We start from the raw sequence: 20,010 nt of genomic DNA on the forward strand, positions 1-20,010 counted from the left end.
TATCATATGATATTACAGGTATTAAGATAAGGAACACTGCAGGAAAATAATGCTCAAGGTTGGTTTGGTTTAATAAAAAAAATAGACAAAGAAAAATCTAATAAATTTCGTTTATGAAATTTTTAATTGTTTTGTTTCAGCAAAATGCCCTTATTTAGCTTAAAACAATCAACCAACCATAACTAGGAGACAATGTGTCTATTTTACAATCTTTGTGACTTTGTTCTCCCACATCCAATTTTTGACATACCAGCATAGTGAGTTTAAAACAAATGAAATCAGCAAATTTTAGTCGTTATACATTGGCAGATTCTACAAAGCTAGAAAGGTTTCTGAAATAGGCTTGGCAATAGATTGTGTGTCTGTTACTCAAGGACTAGCCTGGCTACATTTGGATAGACACATCACCAGAAGGCTGACCACTTACTGACTCTCCCTCTCACCCCCCAACCACAGCAATTTAGGAATATTGTCTATTAAGGCACAGCGGAGTTTTTCACCTCTTATCAAAGGTAGATGTACATACACCAATAAAAGGTTAATATGTATTTTAATATAATTTTTCTCTGAAAAGAGAATAAAGTAATTAGTAATTACTTTAGTAATTATGAAAAACAATCAAGTAATTAGCTCAAGGTCCATAATATCTTCATTTTGGTTTATTCTCCCTCCAATTCAGTATGAAATTCAACATTAAGATTTTTTAAATCAGCAGAATAGCTTTGACAAGAAGAAACAGGTCGAGTGACATTTTTTACACTATTACTGTGACTAGAAATGCTGCATCATATGTATTAACTTAGTACCTACTATTATGGATAAGGCAGAATCATAGATGGAGATGGGATTTAGAGATCACACAATTCAACTCCCAAACTAGAGCATGAATATAGTCTAAGTTTTCCCATTCCAAATAATACCTTACATTTTCAATTATGGGAGTGAGGAAAAGAGAATAAGCATCTATTAAGGTACCAGTCACTATGCTAAGTACTTTATAAATATTATCTTCTTTGAGCCTCACAACAACCTGGGGAGGTGGGTTGCAGTTGAGGAAACTGAGACAGACAATTAAGATTAAGTGACTTTCCCAGGATAACAGAGGTAGTAAGTTTCAGAGGTTGGATTTGAAATCTTCCTGATCCCAGTCTTAGCATTCAAACTTACCAAAGTGCCATCAGCTGTTTTATCTTTACAAAATACTTCGTAGTTTTCCTAGTGCTTTCACACATATAATTTAATTTGGTGGCTTCTGTCAGTATGATGAGGTAGTTAGGGAAGGTAGTTTAGATTGGGGAAACCGAGTTCAGTGACTTATTTAATGTCATATAGTTATCAAGTTCCTGAGATGAAATTCTGACCCAGATCTTCTGATTCCCAAGCCAAATTTATTCTCATTCTCACATTTTTTCCCTCCTCTCCCTGTCCCTCCTGCCCCTGCTCTGGCAATTGGGGTTAAGTGACTTGCCCAGGGTCACATAGCTAGGAAGTATTAAGTGTCTGAAGCCGGATTTGAACTCAAGTCCTTCTGACTTCAGCGCCGGCACTTATCAACTACACCATCTAGCTGCCACCAAATTCTCTCTGTTTTAAGGAAAATATTGACTGCTATCTGGGAAAAGTAAGGGCATTCTGCTTAGTTATTCTTTTGCCCCAAAATGGAAATTTCATTTTTCTAGAAAAGAACCCTATCAAAAACTTACTTCTCCATAGCAACAGCTATATCTTGGAAACCTTGTGCAGTGATATTGTTCTTATCCCAGATGACAGTCCTGTTTCAAAAAAAATATATGAAAATAGTCAGAAGCACTTGAGAGAAAGAAGAGTTTTCCACCAAATCCAAATGCCCTCTATATTAAAGAAATTGGACAGTGATATCATGAGACATAAGATTTTTATGAATCTTACATGATAGAGAATGTTGGCTTTCCTTCTTTATTATATTGTTATCATCTCTACTAAGAGAACTTAGAAACAAATAGAAAAGAAAACAAAAGACAAAGTGACATAAAAGTATCAATATATTAATAGAAATAGCAAGAGTTTAAAAAAAGTATTATTTGGATTTTTGCAGGCAAAAAAACCCCAAACTTATAGATAATGACATTTCTAATATCCCAAAATACAGACTTTCAATCTTGTACCTTTTGATTAATACAATAAAAAAAGTAATGAACAAAAAGTTTTAGTGTATTGAGACTCTGTTCTAGGGAACTAACACATACTATACACTACATATACTATATATCTTGCCCAAATGACTCATTATGTTTGGAAGAATGATCCCAAGAGCTCTCTGTTGAGAAAATGGTTAAATTGCTAAGATTATTTTTTAAAACTCAAGGTTAGGGCTCCTTCAAGTTTCTGGATTTTAGAAACCATTCAGTCATACATTCAGACTTGGTACCCTGGCCTATTGGCCAGCTATGTTTTCATATTACAATGAGAGAGATCACAATCAGAGAAGATGTACCCTCATTCATTTGCTTGCTGTGTTAGGGTAAGTAAACTTTTTTCAGCTGAACAAGTTACAAGTACCTCATTTTATCTCAACATTGAGCCTAAACTAAGAGAGTGTTGACATTGGATTCACCTCTAACAACAGGTGATACATGAATTTTGCCAAATGACCAATGGAACTGTACCATCATTTGAACAGAGTGATCAACATCCCAATGGGTAAGCATAGACAACAGATGCTGATTTGAGTCATTCCACAATTCCTTAATTCTCTAAAGAGTTAAACACTTAAATTCATTTTTTTCTTCCATACCTGAGCTTAGTGTTGATCTGCAGGGCTTTTGCCAGCATCTTTGCTCCCATGTCCCCCATTCCATTCCCACTGATGTCCACTTTGGTTAGAGAGGTATTGCTGCCCAGAGCATTTATAATGATGGTTACATCTGTTTTGAGTTTGGAGTCTGCAAGGGATAAGGACTGCAAAGGCTGTACATTGAACAACAAAGACAGGTCACAGCAATGCCATCAGGTTTGTAATCACCTTTAGTAAGTCATATTAAATTAATGTTTCAGAGAACTGATTAAATTGTGGGATGAATCTTCTCCAGTCATAGTAATAAAATAGTAGCAATAAATGACTTTCAATCCTGGATTTGAAATGATTCTCAGCAAACCTTTTAGTTTAATTCCTAATACCAGCCAACCAAAATATTTCAGATGATCATACACTGCAAAAAAAATGATTTGGGTAAAATAAATGGAGTAAAAGACATCATTTAAAATATATCTGACAGAAAAAAAAGAAAGAATAAATTACAAATACAACTAAACTAAACTTTGCTAAATTTCACTTTTCTAAAAATTTCAACTTTGGAATACCGTCTCACACCTGACAACTTGGCAAAATTAAATACAAACTATGAATGTAAGTGGTGAGAAGGGTATGAAAAAACAAGTCCAGTCATTCACTACCAGGGAAATGCAAAATTTCAGAATTTTTTTTTTGGCAGTACAGAGTAAAAGTTATAGAAATAAATATATTGGCCCAACAATTCATCTATTGGAAAGATGCCCTGAAAGTGTTAACAAAAATATCAAAAAAAAGACTCTCTCTTCAAAGATTTTCTAACAGTAATAATATGCAAGCACACAAAACTGGAAACAACTTAAATGTCCAATAATAAGAGAATGGTTAAATAAATAACAATGTTAATAATATAAAGAGTATAATATAACTATGATTGTATAAAATTAAACTGCAAATGTGAATAAATGAACAATCAAAATCCTAATAAGAATTGAGGCAGAACAAAGAAAAATGGTTAGTCTTTTATTTCTGGAACTTAAATAAACAAAATATAAATAGTTTAAACTGAGTTTATTGACTTGTTTAAAGTCATATAATTATCAAATTCCTGAGATAAGATCAGAGACCCAGATCTTCTGATTCCCAACTCCAAATCCTCTCTATTTTTAAGGAAAATAACTGACTGCTATCAAGGAAAACTAAGGACATTCTGCTTGGTCGTCATCCTTTTGCCTCAATCAATCAATCAGTAAAAAATGATGAAATATTAAAGAAAAAAAAAACAAATCTGTTGGGAAATTAATGGGGTTCAAACATGTATTGGGAAGGCAGCTTTAGTGTTCCATTAGTTCACTCAAAATATTTTTTAAAAAATATTTTTTCAGTAGATTCTATATGAGAGATTTATGATAAAATATAGACAGGAGTCAAATACAATAGAACAATGTAGATAGAATACACAATCCCAAAGAACTGAGATCAAAAGATAATAATAAGCCAGCCTTATCTGTTCCAATTTAACAATAAATAATAATAGGATTTACATACAGCTTTAAAATTTGCAAAGAACGCTTTCCATATATATTATCTAACTCACAAAAGTCCTGTATAAATTGCTATTATTATTCCTACATAACAAATGAAGCTGAAGGGATGTTAAGTTATTTGTCTAGTCTTCTTCACTCCAAGTCCAACATTCTAACCACTGTGCCTCATAGCTGCTAGTCTATAGGCTAGTGAGATTAGCAAATGTTAGAACAATAACATGCTAGTCACCAGTAGGAAAGGAAAAGATCACTGGAGTATCAATACTCAACAATCTTCTTTAAAAAAAAATCTTGTGTCGAAATTGTCTAATAGCCACTAAAGCTATGCTTCTTGCTTAGTCTTCATCTTTTTTCTTATATAAAATAAAATCTTTAAAGAATAAAAATTGACCTGCATAAATTCTGAACCTTATCTAATTTTAATTATGAAGCACACTTATAGGATATGCCTAATTCTTGCAAAAAAAAAAAATTCTTGCAGAAAAATGGATGAAAATAATAAATTGGATTGAATTGAAAATTTCTTTTGAAATGTACACAAAAATAGTCTTGAAAAAAGCTCAATTATTGTCCAATGAAACAACTAATATTCTTTGAAATCAATGGCTATATAGTTCCAACTGCTTAAGAACTAAGAGTTTGTTACTCTATATAGAGACATTTTACAATAAAAAACTTATAGCCCATTTCACATGTGGCTCTCATCCCTAAAGTCTTTCCATTGGTCAAAAAAGAGGAGCCCAACATTCTCCATTTTAAAGTACTTCCTAATAAATCAAGAGAGACAGCAAAGTATAATGAACAGAGCTTTCTTTTTTGAAATTAGAAGACTCAAGATTGAAACCTGAATCTTACGAGATATTGACTAGCAATATGAGCTTATACAAGTTATTTAACCTGTTTGAACCTGGAACCTATGTAAAATGGAATAATTAGCAAATATCTACCACCCAGGAATATTTTGAAAATCATCTGAGAATATATGTAGAATACTTTGCAAAGTGTCACAATCACATTATTACTATTATTGACATCAGTCCCCCAAATAAAACTCACTGCACCAAGCAAACAGACTACAGATGCCCAAACTTCAGATGAATAATAATAGCTAGCATCTATATAGTATGTTTAGGTTTACAAAGCTCTTTACAAATATTATTTCACTTGATCCTTATAACAATTCTATGAGGTAGATACTATTACTATCCTCATTTTATAGATGAGGATATTGAGGCTGACAGAGATTAAATGACTGACCTAGAGTCATAAAACAATAAGTATTTTAGGCTGAATTTGAAGTTGGGTTTCCCTGACTCTATGCTAGCTATTGCTAGAATTCCAATGAAGCAGTTAGTCCATTAATACAGTTTTAAAATTTGTTTTGATCCCATCTGGGGTTTTCTTGGCAACAATAGCTAGAGTAGTTTGGTATTTTCTTCTCTAACATTACAGATTAGGAAATGAAGGCAAACCGGGTTAAGTGAGAGCTACTAAGTATCTGTGGCAAGATCTGAACTTGTGAACATGTATCTTTCCAACATCCATGCACCATGCCACCTAGCTGCTAAAATTACTGTAGTATATAACTATTAAAAGAGGTATAGAACCAGGTTCCATTATGAGAGTTAATCTAAAGCCTTTCTACAATTTGCACATTTCTATACCCTATCTGATACGATAGCTTGAGAGTTTATTTTAATTTAAGTACTCCAGCTTGCCAAGCCATATAAATGGATGGATGGATATGGGAAAAGTAAAAGCTCCACTCTCACTGATTAACATTTATTATTAATATTTAATAATATTATTACCATTTATAATTTACAATTCTATATATTATATAATAGGTTGAGTATCAAGTGACTTGGCGAATTCTCTGAATTTTGTTTTCTTTTTTTATTTTGTTGAGGCAATTAGGGTTAAGTGACTTGCCAGGGTCACACAGCTAGGAAGTGTTAAGTGTCTGAGGCCAGATTTGAAATTGGGTCCTCCTGACTTCAGGGCCAGTGCCTTATCCACTGTGCCACCTAACAGCCCCAGTTCTCTGAATTTATAACAAATTTTCTACATCAGTCTTTTATGGGACTAAAAAAGAATAATATTAGTTTTACATAATTATGAAAAATTTTGAAATAAAAAAAGTTTTAATGGGATGCTCAGCATTAACACAATCAATTCCACAAAAGATGCATGAGCCATCACACAAAAACATTTAAAATAATCATGAATAGGGGGCAGCTAGGTGGCGCAGTGTGATAGAGCACTGACCTTGAAGAAGGATCTGAGTTCAAATACGACCTTAGATATTTAATACTTCCTAGCTGTGTGTGACCTTGGTCAAGTCACTTAAGTGACCCCAACTACCTCAGCAAAAAATAATAATAATAAACAATAAAATAAAATAATCATTAATTTAGTGGGATTGATTGCTTTAAAATTTCATTCAAAAGCCGCACTCAAATAAAGGAGAAAAATATTACTCCTAAAATAAAATTTTAGTCTGAAGATAATTTGATATTGAAATGAAAACAAATGCATTATTGTTTTCTTGACAGAAAGCAACAATCACATTTCTTATTATCCCAATAATCTTTTTTCAATGATATTCCCCCCAAAAAACTGCCAATACTACTGTCAGCCTAGTGCTAATTATCATTCTGTATTCAGAATCAAACACATATTACTTAACACTTCTGAATTACACAAATACATATAGAATCATCTTTTTTTTTTAAAGCTAATAGAATCTTAGCACAAAATTCTGCTGGTAATTTTAATTTTAGTACTCTTGCTCTTAGCAGACACTATTTAAAAATTCAGGTTTGAAATGCTTGCTATAAGTGTTTCTAAGTAAGGCACATTCAGGTCCACTGGGGACAATATAATTTTTAAAATTTAAGTGCCTCACAACAAAAGTACAATTTTTCTATCTTTACCTTTTCCCTTTTACTTCTTAATTCTAACCATAGGTAGAGAAAAATATGGACTAAGTACACCAACTCACTACAATCAAATTTTCAACTGAAACTAACAGTATGATATTGAAGAAATAAAATGCTTCATGGAGAAATAACATGCTTCATGGACAAAGAAATCCTCTTTTTAAGAACAACATGCTAATGTAAAATGCAAATGAAGTGCTCATGTTTATTTAAAACTATGTAAAAACAACAACTCCATCAAATGAATCTAGATTTTCTTGCTGGTTGTATTTCTGTAGTAATAAGATGCACATAACTGATCATTTTAAGCATTCTACTCATTACTGATTCAGTAGTAGAAAAAAAAAGCAATATGCTAATTTTTTTCTTACAAGTCACCTACTTTTCAATGACATGAAAGTTAAAAAAAAAAATCTTTTAATTATAAGGTGCTGTTAGTAACAAGGCTGTGTGTGCTTTCACATGACACAGTTCTCTTTTAAATATCATACCTGCATTCTCCTCAAGAATGCTTTTAAAGAATTTCTAAAAACTATCAGAATACATTTTAGCTAGTTGTAAAGTTAACCTTTAGAATTAGAAAAACAAATTGTTAAGGCTTCTAATGGAAGAGAAATTAAATAAAATCTGATCACATAACCTATTATTATTGTAAAATGTTAAATGTATAGTTTAACAAATGTTTTAGAACAGATACTAAATATTGCCTTATAGAATTAGCGTCCCAAACCACAAAAAGCTGTGGCAATTCAAGTCACACAAGATCCCAAAATCACTAAATATTAGTCAAGACAAAAAGTAAAGGTAACTGATGTAAGGCTAAATTACATATACAAAAATAGAGGGTACAGAAGCTAGAATAGGTACCCAGATTATGTCTTGCTTCAATAACAGGATCTATTATTAAGAACAAGGTAGGTATTGTATGAGCATTAGGATAAAATAAAGCACTTTTAAAATTTATTAAATAATAAATGAAGCTCGCCCCCTAATTTGCAGTTTGAAAATTAGATTAGCATAAATCTAACATAAAGGAAGTTGTATTCAGAAAATTGGAGGGATAAATCCCGTCTGATTTCTTATGCTAGTAGGAAGCCTCCCACACTTACCCAAGCTTAGGGCCATACAATAGGTTGATGGAATGTTGACAAGAGCAGCAGAGAAAGTACTCAGTATACAGAGAAAGAAAGGAAGTATTCTAATCCCTAGGATTCTGCAAGTCCCTTCTGCTTCCCACTAGTTTCTTCAGCAACTTTGAAAGGTACCTAAGAAATCTCATCTTACATTTAAAGCAGAGCATCAGATGCAATTTCCTTTCCTGTTCTAGTAAAGAATATTACTACTCTGGAGTTAGAACAAGTAAGATCCTTTTAAAATACAGAAAGATTGATATAGGAAATCAGACATGAACTTTCAAACTTGCTACAAAAATTGAAAAAAAAAAAAAGAAAACCATCAATGAACAGTGGGGATCCCTCCCATTTCACCGAATGTGGGGACATCTATACACACATAGAGTTTAGTTTTTAAAAAAAGATAATTATGAAGTTATATTTCATGTTCAAATGTGGACTATGAGAAGGAAGGGACCAAATTCAAAAGGACTCAAATACAAGTAAGGGGCCAAATGCTAAGAACAAAACTAAAAGGATTACAAGGCACGCTTTTCTCATGCTTCTTTCATGCTATCTAATTCTAACCTAGTGTAAGATCACTTTCTTTTCTGGTGTTCAAGGAAAAAAAGGATCATGTTGAAGACATTTTAAATTTAAACATTTTTTCCAGAGTGAGTCTTGGTCAAGGGCAACCAAAAGAGGATAAATAGGTAGGATTTTTAGAGCATAATAACAAACTCTTAGAAAAATGTGGCTGGATTTTTATGCTTCTTTCAATTCTTCAAAACTAAATGAATTCAAATGAGCAATTTAACGTTTCACAGCAAGAGCTAAGGTTGCAAGGCCACCTATTTTCACAACAAACAAAAACTGAAGCTCAGTTGTCACTTGACCTTAAAAAATAAGGTTAATGCAGAGAGGGGTCTAGGAGTCAAATTCATTGACCTGCCAGAATGAATTGGGTGTATATACAAATGAGGAATTGAATTGCTAGTACATTTAATCTTACTAAGACAGTAAAATCTTTAACCATCTATAAGTGTAAATCATGTTTCCTAAAGTATAACATACAGAGATTATTTAGCTGAAAAGAATCAAGGAGAATAAAGCCACAGAGAGTAACATAAATAATTTAAAAACAATACTCACCGATTCTTCATCTTGAATCATTTGTACTAAGTTATCCAAAACAGGTGTAAGATTTCTAAAGGAATTTTAAAAATGGAGACAGCTTTATCAACAGCTTTATTGAGGTTGGTTGCTTTGAGTCATTTTGAAAAAAAGGAAAATACTCTTACTTGGATTTCATATTATTGAAATTTTTGCCTAATGCCAGGTGTTGTATTGATCTGTTCTTACTAAGCCATACTATCAGTGTAGAGAGGTCAGATTCCAATCCTATGAGGAAACAGGATAAACCAGAGAATCAAAACACAGATGGAACAGAAGGAAGGTTACTTTCAGATGGGCCAATTTACACACTAATATGATAGCCCTGTGGATTCTTAACCATTCATTCTCAAAGTTCTTTTAACTATCCTTTCATTTCCTATTACTTCACAGGGATAACCTCATTCTCTACAAAGACTCACCCAAATCTCTTTTCTCATCACTGGCTATTTATACACTTAGTCAGCAGGATATGGGGAGGGGACTGAGAACACTGTAGCAGCTTAATCCCTTATCCTTATTAGGATAACCAACCTACTCATTGTTAGTGTAGGCAGATTTTCTTTTTTGCAGAAAGTTGATACTAATAAATAAAATTCATAAATAAAGTGATAGGAGGAACAATTTCTATTGTACCAAGTGTAAACATAACTGGTTCAAATTCTCAGGAAAAAAGGAAAGAAACTTTTCACTTGATCTCATTCTCTAGGTGAACTGGGCCAGATATTTATTTCTGCAAGAGCTAATAAACACTGTTCTGATTTCTTAAATCTAATCATTTGCTAAACTGGAAAAAAAATAGCTAATTCAAAATGACCAATGGCATTTTTATCTAGTGAATTTCCTCATTCAGACCATATGGTTTTCTCTAATCTGTTCTTATTCCAAGAAAAAAATTATGTTTCTTTTTTTCCCCTTACATCTTCCAAATCCCTTTTGTCCTGTACTTACCATTGTCTGAAATGTCTAGGCTGGTAATGTTGTGAATTTCAGCAATGCAGCCTTCTAACACCTGGGCACCTCCTGATCTCAGCTAGAACATACACATATCAAATACAAACACAAACACATCTGTCAGCAGTCTGTAGTTACTGGAAGTATGAGAAAACCACTGAAATAGCAGCAAGAATCTTAAAAATAAGTGTTCCAACCAAAAAAAAAATGTACATCACAGCTTACTGTAAACAATACTATGCAAGGAAGATGCATGAGTTTAGCCCTTATCATTTTGAAAAAATTCCCTTTTTTTCCCACTTCATCAAATTCAAGCTTCCCAAATCAGCAGAAAAATATTAGGAAAGTAAGTATTTCTCTATTTCTACAACTAAGAAAGGCAGTGACTACCAATTTATAGCAGCTTTCATTTTGACTTGAAGACATGGAAGAGCTTATTGCTTAAAATGTGTTCATTGAAATCATATCAAAGAAACCAAATCAAACAACAGCAATTATTAGAAAAAGATTTGCTAGCTAGTCCATTACTCAGACTTTGGGGGTGATCTATACCCAAACTCATCCTAGCAAGATGTTATGATGTTCACTGTGAAGTAAAGGGGTTCAGAAATGTTAGGATGAAATAATATGTCTAATTATTGAGAGTTTATTAAAATATAGTTCTTTTTTCCACTATGGAATTCCTTTTCGGAATAGAAACACTATTCACATTTTTTTTTTTTTTTTTGAGTGAGTATTTTTAAACTTCATTTTTCTTGGGGCTTTTTAAATTGTTTTCTTTTGCAACATAACAAATAAGGAAATGTTTTGCATGACTTCACACATATAATTGGAATCAACTTGCTTGCCTTTGGTGGGGATGAGGAGGCTGTAAAGAGAAAGAGTTTGGAACTCAAAATTTTAAAAAATGAATGTTAAAAACTATTTTTACAAGAAATTGGGAAATATTTAATGTAATAAATAAAATATATAATAAAAACATGAATAAAAATCTGGCAAAACTTAGCTAACTTATTTTTTTACATGGTAACAACTGTAAATTCAGTGGGATAAGGATACCTTTTTATTTCACTTGTTCAATTCTGTGTTGGTTTTTATTTTTAACAAAAGGAAGACACATAATATGTAGAATATTAAGCAGGGAACTAATTTGGAATCTTAGGTAAAAATAAAATTTAGGATGCATGAAAAGTACTTCGTAGACTTTAAACACTACTGCTATCTGTCCTTTGTTTGCAGAGGATCAATGACATCACAGAATGATGCTTGTCTCCTGCATGAACTAGATTTAAGTAAGATAGAGCTGCAAAAAGTTGTCAGCTTCACTCTCTCATCTGGCAATGGCCTGAGAGGCAGTAAATGACCTTGGCATCTTCCATGTCTGACTAAGCTCCAAATGCTCCATAGCACCTGTGTCAGCTGCTTTCATCATGTTAGAACAAAGTGTTTTCATCCTACCTAGAAAATCTTAAGCAAATCAATAAAGCACTTTTGTGCTTTAAGGTTCTCATCTGTGGGCTTGGAGCAAGAACTGAACTCCTCAGCTGATTGGGAATGTCAGGCCCAGCTGTGCTGCTAAGTCACAGCCCTGGAGGAGGGAGAACCAGCACCTGGTGAGTGCAGAAGCAGCAGGACAGGGGCACTACTGGCTGTGGGCACTAGCAAGAGGATGGAGCTCTTGCTTTGGGGTTCCAGGTCAAAGTGGAGAGCTGAAGGGAAGCTTCAGGCACCAAATCACCCCATGATTAAAGGTGTTTACAGTAATATCACTTTAAAAAAAAGAAGAACCAGCAAAGAAGAACCCCATCAGTGAAGGCTCATCTTTTCAAAGTTAAAAAAAACCAAAAACCTTCTATCCCAAAGAATACCATGAAATGGCTCCCTTCCCAGAGAGAATTTATATAAGAACTCAAAAAAGAATTTAAAAATCAAATTGAGAGACACTGAGGAAAAACTTAAAAATAATAATTAAATTAAATTAATAAAATTGAAAATAAAAACCATCTAAGCAAAACAGAAACCTTCTGGAAAAAAAAAAAGTTTCTCCTAGAAAAGAAGATACAGAGTCTAAAAGATGAAAATAATTCTTTGAAAATTAGAATTGGAAAAGTGGAAGCCAATGAAGCTATAAAAGACCAAGAAATAACAAAGCAGATTAAAAAGAATGAGAAAATAGAACAGAATGTGAAACGTAAGAAAAAATGACAGATGTGGAGAACAGATCAAGAGGAGAAAATCTAAGAATAACTGGACTGCTTGAAAGTTGTGACCACAAAAAGAATCTTGACACAATAATGTAAAAAATAATACAAGAAAAAAATGATAGAACATGAGAGGAAAGTAGAAATAGAAAAAAATAATCCACTGATTACCAACTCAAAGAGATCTTTTGTGGAAAACACACAGGAATATTATTGCCAAATTTTAAAACCCCCAGATTAAAGAGAAAATTTTGTAAGAAACAAGAAAAAATTAATTCAAATACACTGAAGCTAAAATTAGAATTGTACAAGACTTATTAACAGTTACAATAAAAGACTGTAGGTCCTGGAATCACATCTATTGGCAATCAAAAGAATTAGGCCTATGGTGAAAAATTATAATTTTGCACAACAAAAAATGGACATTTAAAATTCTGTACAATGTGTATGCTTATGATACACAAGGACTCATTCCAAGTACTGTATGAGATATATAATGTTGTATATGGCATCATCTATGGACTCAAAGATTTTACCATTATTTTAGAACAGTCAAGATACAAGTAGCACAAAATCGTCTTTTTGAATTTGGACTCCAGTAGGAAACAACTTTCAATTATTTCACTTCAGTATTAAAATTTTATCCTGAAGAAAGTCTGATAGATAATTCTGACTAATTCTGGAGAAAGCTAATTATGTTTATATAGTTCTCTACTAGTTTCCCTGCAGTCAAGAGAAATATACAGTTAAATGTATTTAAAATAGTCTTTAAAAAAATCAAAATAAATTTTTCATTAGTATTTGAAGAGATGTAGTTCTCTTGTGAAAATCATTCTAATACAATCTATCTCTAGACACATCAGCAAACAACATGGTAGAAAGGTTCACCTTTGCTCAACATGAAAGGTTTCTAATAGAGTATTAAGTTTGTGAAAGGGAGTGTCTGAATTATTCAGCTTTACTTGGTGGTTTTTTTCAGGGGTTTCCTGGTTAGCTGAAAAAGTTTTTCATACAGAGACCCTTGGATGAACAATGCCCTTTTTCTGGCATATGAACATGTGATATACAGGTTCCATGTACTTAAAAAAAATTTTTAAACATAAAGAGCATTACAAATAAAATGAACTTTACTTCCACAGGTGGAATAGCACATAAATTGGAAAAGATACAATAGTAGAGACTATAGTCTGAATTAATAATAGAAAAAAAAATTATCATCAATTATCTACTTGGTTGGCAAGCACAATTTAAGATATAAAAATGATTTTGAGAAGACCCAATTTGTAACCTTGTTAATGCCAAGTACCATCTATGTATTTCTAGCTATAACAATAGGAACCATGAGTGATTTTTAAGAGCTCTATTAAACTAGATATTTGACGTAAAATGTTATAAGTGTGTGTGTGTGTGTATTTACACAAATATATTATATTTAACATGTACACTTAAACATCATATTTGACAACTTAACAAAAAGAACTGAATTAACTGAAAGCATCAGTGAGTACTATGCATACAATGCTGCATTTGTTTCTAAGAAGTTTACTGAATTAGATATTAAAAAGTTGATATAAGAATTATCAAAGTACTTACACAGTGGCCAAGCTGAAGAAAGCACAAGGAGAAAAGGTGAAATATATTATCAGCAATAAATAAGTAGCATAAAACAGAGGGAAAGCAGCAATTTCTGTCAACAGGCAGTCAATAAGAACTTATTAAGCACCTACTATGTGCCAGGCATTAAACTAAGTTCTGGGGATAAAATGACAAAGTTTTTATAAAATTCTTTAAGGAAAAATTAGGCTTCAGAGGGAAAAGGGAGATAAATTTAAACAGAAAAACAGCAAATCTTTCAAGAGTTACCAGAACAATAGATTAAAATAAATCATTAAGTACATAAACAAAAGTGACAAAAAGATATAAATGCCCTCATAATAAGAAAAGTACTTCCATTATTGTAAATGAAAAAAATTTTAAATGACTTATATGATTGAAAAGAGAGAGAGAGAGAGAGAGAGAGAGAGAGAGTGAGTGTGTGTGCGTGCGTGCGTGTGTAAGAGAGAGGCAGAGAGAGAGAGAGAGAAAGACAGAGACAGAGACACAAACACACAGAGACAGACAGAAATTGGTTTTAAGCGAGCCTCATTTTGGATTCTGCACTCTAGTACTTTTTAAAGGGAAAATAAGATCAAGAGAACCATAATACATTTTGAAATGTTAAAAATAAAATCACATTTCCTTTAAGAGAACTATGTTCTACTTAAACAAGATCTATCATTTTGTATGTTGCTTCCACTACTAAGTGAAAAGCCACTTCTAACAGTCCATTAACCATGATGATGGGATAATTTAAACCCAAAGGTGAGCCTAATCCCTCCTTTGCTATCCTCCAAAGATCATCTATTTTAAAATAGATGTTGTCAAGTCTACTTAAATAGAAATTAACTTGAAAAACCATTATCTCTCTCTTTTTTTTTCCCCAAACCTTTCCTCCAATAATAAGAACTGTGCAGGAATAAAACTATTTATTCCTCTGGGAATCTGATAAGGGAAGGGGGAAATCAATCATAGAGCATATGAAAACCAAAAGTCAGAAAAAAGAGATAAATTATTACCCCCAGACAGTGAAACTACTTCCTTTTTCATTTGGAAAACAAGATTCAGAAAACACTATGTTTGGGAAGGGGAAGAACTTAGCTGATCAAAACCAAATTAAGGGTGTTCACTGGAAACCTGGGTCTGCTGACAACAGTAGGTAGTCAAAGTACTTGAGAAATATGAAATAAAAGTTATTTTCAAAATACCAAAAACTATAGGAACACATTTGTTATCTTTGCCTGCCCATCTTGCCCTTGTGAAACATTTTCAACTTTGCATTCTATTGTTCTTGTGCAAAGGAATGGGGTGTATGGGAATATACAACAGGTCACAAATCATAAATACATCACACACACAGTCTAATTTTGAAGGCTAGCTGAAAGCCTATCAGATTAAATAGCACTGCTCTAAAGTTCCCACTACACATTTCCACTTTTAGAATTTTTATAGCTGATGTGCATGCTTTGAAATAATCACCAAAGTACTTTGCAATGTACCACAGAATGAGATGTGCAGGTGGGTAGCTTCCATTGAAAATCTTACTCTGCACTGAGGCTCACCAACAGAAGTGACTGAATTTCTACTACAATCCCTCCCCTCAGGCTTCTCTTTAAAATGTCTGGTTCCCTTTACTATTAGGTACTACTGGTATCTTATTGGTTAATATGATAAAATCCTGGACTTGGAATCAGGAAGATCTCAGCTCAAATCCAGCCTCAAATACTTATTATAGCTGTATGACCCTGGGCAAGTCACTTAACTTCCATTTCCTCAACTGTAAAATGAGGATAATAATAGCACCTACCTCCCAGGGCTGTGGTGAGGATCAAATGAGATAATATTTGTAAAGCTCTTAGCACAGTGCCTGGCACATAGCAGGCACTTAGTAAAGGCTTGTTTCCTTCCTTCCTTCCTTCCTTCCTTCCTGTTTATCTAAGAGGGAATTAAGATCACAGGAATCAGAATTGAAGCTTTCAATTTCTTCTTTCCTCCATATGTGGTTATAAGATAATTTTAAATTACACCCAAAGCGGTTACAATCAAATAAATGTTCTTTCTTTCAAAATAGTCATGCTGAGAAGCCATATACTAACTTTAATGATGCTATCACTGCTCAAAACATTTTTGGATTTTCTCTTTGGGAAATGTCTTCCCAACCAGTAGTAATTCAACTTAACTCATCAAAATGTGTAAGATACCTATCTACATGGACAGAACTCACTTTAGGCTGGAAGAGACTCTGAATTCTTCAAGGTTTTGCTAGCATTGAATAAGCTCTGGTAACTATCCAAATGGATAGACTTTGAAAATAAATGAGTTCAGTATATGTACTAAAGTTCTGAGAGGGCTCATAATTAGATTGATCACTAATGTTTTTGGCCACAGAAACTTTTGATGCTACCTACTATGCAGCTAGGTGGTGCATTGGATAGAATGCTAAATTTGTAGTGAGAAGACCTGAGTTCAAATTCTTCCTCAGATATTTTGTGACTAGACAACTTCTCACAGATTCAGTTATCTCATAAAATGCAAATAATGGCACCTATCTAACAGGGTTATTGTGAGGATCAAGTGAGAAACATACATAAAATAATCTGAAAATCTTGAGTGTTGTGTTAAGCTAGCAATTTTTACTAATTTATGGAGAGGAGGCTGCAATTTTAAGTGATGCATGGGCAAATCAGTGAAATTACAAATCCTTCAATTGTTGGTGAAGAGACTTACAAATAATTTAAAGAGTTTATATGCAGAGAAATTAAAATGTCAATTACAACTGACAATATTAGTGCAGAATATCAAAATTAAAGAAATTTGTTCATTAAAATTAAAAGAAAAAATAAAATAATTTATTTGTCCCTTTCTATTAGATATCACTGGTTTTAAATCATGTTTTAAAATAATCATAAAATTTAAAAGAATGAAACTTTAAAAGATTTTCTTTAAATATTTATTAAACAAAATGTGTTTGGAAAACAAATAATTTATAAATTGCTCTTTTAGTTGCAAGAGTAGACAAAAAAAGTACTTTATAATCCTTCTCCAAAAACTCAGATAGTTCCCAACTATATATAGGATAAAATAAAAATTCCGTTACTTGTCATCTAAAACACTTGAAAAGTACTTTAGAAATGTTAAAACTCTATGGAACTTTTTTTTTTATCATCCTCATCACTATCATCATACTATTAGTGCCCTTTACAATTTGTTTCCAGACTACCTTTCCAAGCTAATTGAACAAAATTCAACTTCACATACCATATTCCAATCAAATTAGCCTACATGTTGTTGCCCTAACATGAAGTAGTTTTTCAACCCTGTCCCTTTCCATGGATTATCCCTCAATTCCTAGAATGCACTCCCTTTTTTAACCCTATTCCCCAGAATGCTTGGCTTTCTTTCAAGTTTAATATGAGGGCTACCTACTATGTGAAATCTATCCTGATCTACCCAGTTCCTACTTCCCTACCCATACTTCCCAAATTAATTTGTATGACTTTATATTACAATCCTTGACAGTAAGAACTATTTATTTTTGTCTCTGAAACCACAGCACTTAGCACATGCCTGGCTTATAGTAGGTACATAAGAAAGGTTTATTGAATGAATGCATAATAATAGCTAAAACATGTATCATTACAAGTTTTCCAAACATCTCTACATACAACAAAATTTAAATTGAACTTCGGAATAAGGAAGGACTCATAAGACACTTACTAATCTTATTCTCATTTTACACAAAAATGTCTCTGATGGGTTAAATGAGTTCTTCAGGATTATACATCTAGTTAAATGTCTGAGACAGGAGTTAAATTCTGGTTCCCTTGACTCTAAAACTAATGTTATCTACCTATGTCTGAAAGAAATCAAGGAAGACTTGATAGAGAATGTGGTTATTAAAAAGGTGTGAATGAGTTCAACAGACAGAAATGGGATTTGTTGAAGCACATTTCAGGTTTAGGACAGATCTAAAGGGCAAAAATGGAGAGGCAAAAAATGTTGGGGAGAATGAATAATATGGTTTCAAGGAGTTTCAGAATACATAAAAAAGAGTAATATGAAGTAGTATGAAGGGTATATGGTAGGGTGGTACCAAATTATGGAAGGTCTTAAAAGCCAAGGTAAACAGCTTAGACATTATGTGGAAAACAATAAATAACCACTGAAAGGTTTTAAACAATGTTGTGTCATACTAGATGGATGCACAAAGAAGACTGGTATAAATGTAAGACACAAATTAGAGGTGGAGGAAGAGTGGAAGCTGAAGACAAGTAAAGAAGTACTTAGATGGATAATTGATCAAATGAAGGCAAGTCATGTTTATAGAGGGTTTTACAGGACATTTAAATAGCTACATTAGGGGCATATGCTCCCACTGGAAGGGATCATAAAACTTGACCACAAAACCATTCAACTTGAAGGGATCTCTGGAAGTTCATTCATCTGCCTGATGTAACATCACAATTAAGTCATTCCAAATAAATCAGAGTCTAGTCTACAAACTGAGTTTCCATTGCTAAAAAGATCTTAACATGGGAAAATTATCACATAATTTTAGGACTCTTGTTATTCAGTTCTGCCCAATTCTTTGTGATCTTATGGACCATCACATGAAAAGCCCTTCTATCCTCCCCTATCCTTAAAGTCTACTCATGCTCCATGACACTAACTCTTCATCTCATTCTGTTCTCACCTATCCCTTTTGCCTTTAGTCTTTCCCAAAATCAGGGTCTTTCCCAATGAACAACAGTTCATTATCTGACCAAAGTATTTAAATTTCAGTCTTTGACTTTTCAGTGAACAGTATGAATTAATTTCTATAAATACTGACTGATTTGTCTCCTTGCTGTCCAAAAGATTCTCAAAAGTCTTCTCCAGCACCATAATTTGAAAGTGTTGATTCTGTGGCACTCAGCATTTCTTATAGTCCATCTCTCACGCATACAGAGCCATAGCTCTGACTATACAAACTTTTGTCAGCAAGCAGATATCTGCTTTTTTAGTATGCATTCCAGATTTGTCACAGCTCCTTAGAGCTCTAAGAGGTCTTAGATCGCTTAGTCCAATCTAGTTATCTTTCAGATGAGAATACTGAGGCCCATATGAATTAAGTAGCATGGCCACAAGTTCATTAACAGAAAGACTGATGTTAACATCCTGCTCTTCTGATTTATAGTTTAATGGTCATTTTGCTATTTATGATGCTTGTTTATTCCAAAAAAGCATGACTAAGCATGATTACAAGGTAGAGCCAGCAAGCTGACTTCTTTATCATTTTCTATATCATAAGTAAACATAAGTGAAAGCACAGGCTATTAACTGAATTCTAAATTAGTTTTTCTGGGTAGTACTAAAGTAATTCAAGAATATATTAATAATAATGCATAACTATGTATCAGGCACATGCTAAGCATCCCAACACTACTGTATCAGTTGATTCTCACAACAATCCTGGGAGGTAGGTACTTTTATTATCATTCCCCTTTTATAGATGAGAAGACTGATGTAGATAGAGATTTTTTTTTTTTTAATGACTTGCCTAGTTTTATATAGCTAATAAATATCTGAGGCTGGATTTCAACTCAAATTTTCCTTAGGTTCAGCACTCTCCATGCACTTTACCATCTAGCTATCCTTGCTTACTACCAGGAAAGAAGGAGGGCAGTACTATATGGGAGGCTAAGAGATAAATGAGAATTAAAAAAAAAGTTTCAAAGC

General features: G+C 33.0%; 1 protein-coding gene across 6 annotated transcripts in view; it reads right to left on the reverse strand.

Moving 5' to 3' along the window:
* CARMIL1 (capping protein regulator and myosin 1 linker 1) overlaps positions 1-20,010 on the reverse strand; it is a 344,450-nt gene that overhangs the window by 88,283 nt on the left and 236,157 nt on the right. For 4 of the 6 annotated variants that reach the window (XM_031946771.1, XM_031946768.1, XM_031946773.1 and 1 more), the window contains exons 18-23: positions 14,290-14,301; positions 10,493-10,574; positions 9,670-9,769; positions 9,521-9,575; positions 2,774-2,946; positions 1,704-1,772 (exon numbers count right to left, since the gene is read on the reverse strand). In XM_031946771.1, the coding sequence (XP_031802631.1) occupies positions 1,704-1,772; positions 2,774-2,946; positions 9,521-9,575; positions 9,670-9,769; positions 10,493-10,574; positions 14,290-14,301 (491 nt within the window). The remainder of the gene's footprint in view (positions 1-1,703; positions 1,773-2,773; positions 2,947-9,520; positions 9,576-9,669; positions 9,770-10,492; positions 10,575-14,289; positions 14,302-20,010) is intronic. The other 2 variants (XM_031946772.1, XM_031946774.1) reach the window with 1 other exon arrangement.

Source organism: Sarcophilus harrisii, chromosome 1, assembly GCF_902635505.1.
Source record: "Sarcophilus harrisii chromosome 1, mSarHar1.11, whole genome shotgun sequence".
In the NCBI taxonomy this organism is placed as follows: Eukaryota; Metazoa; Chordata; class Mammalia; order Dasyuromorphia; family Dasyuridae; genus Sarcophilus; species Sarcophilus harrisii.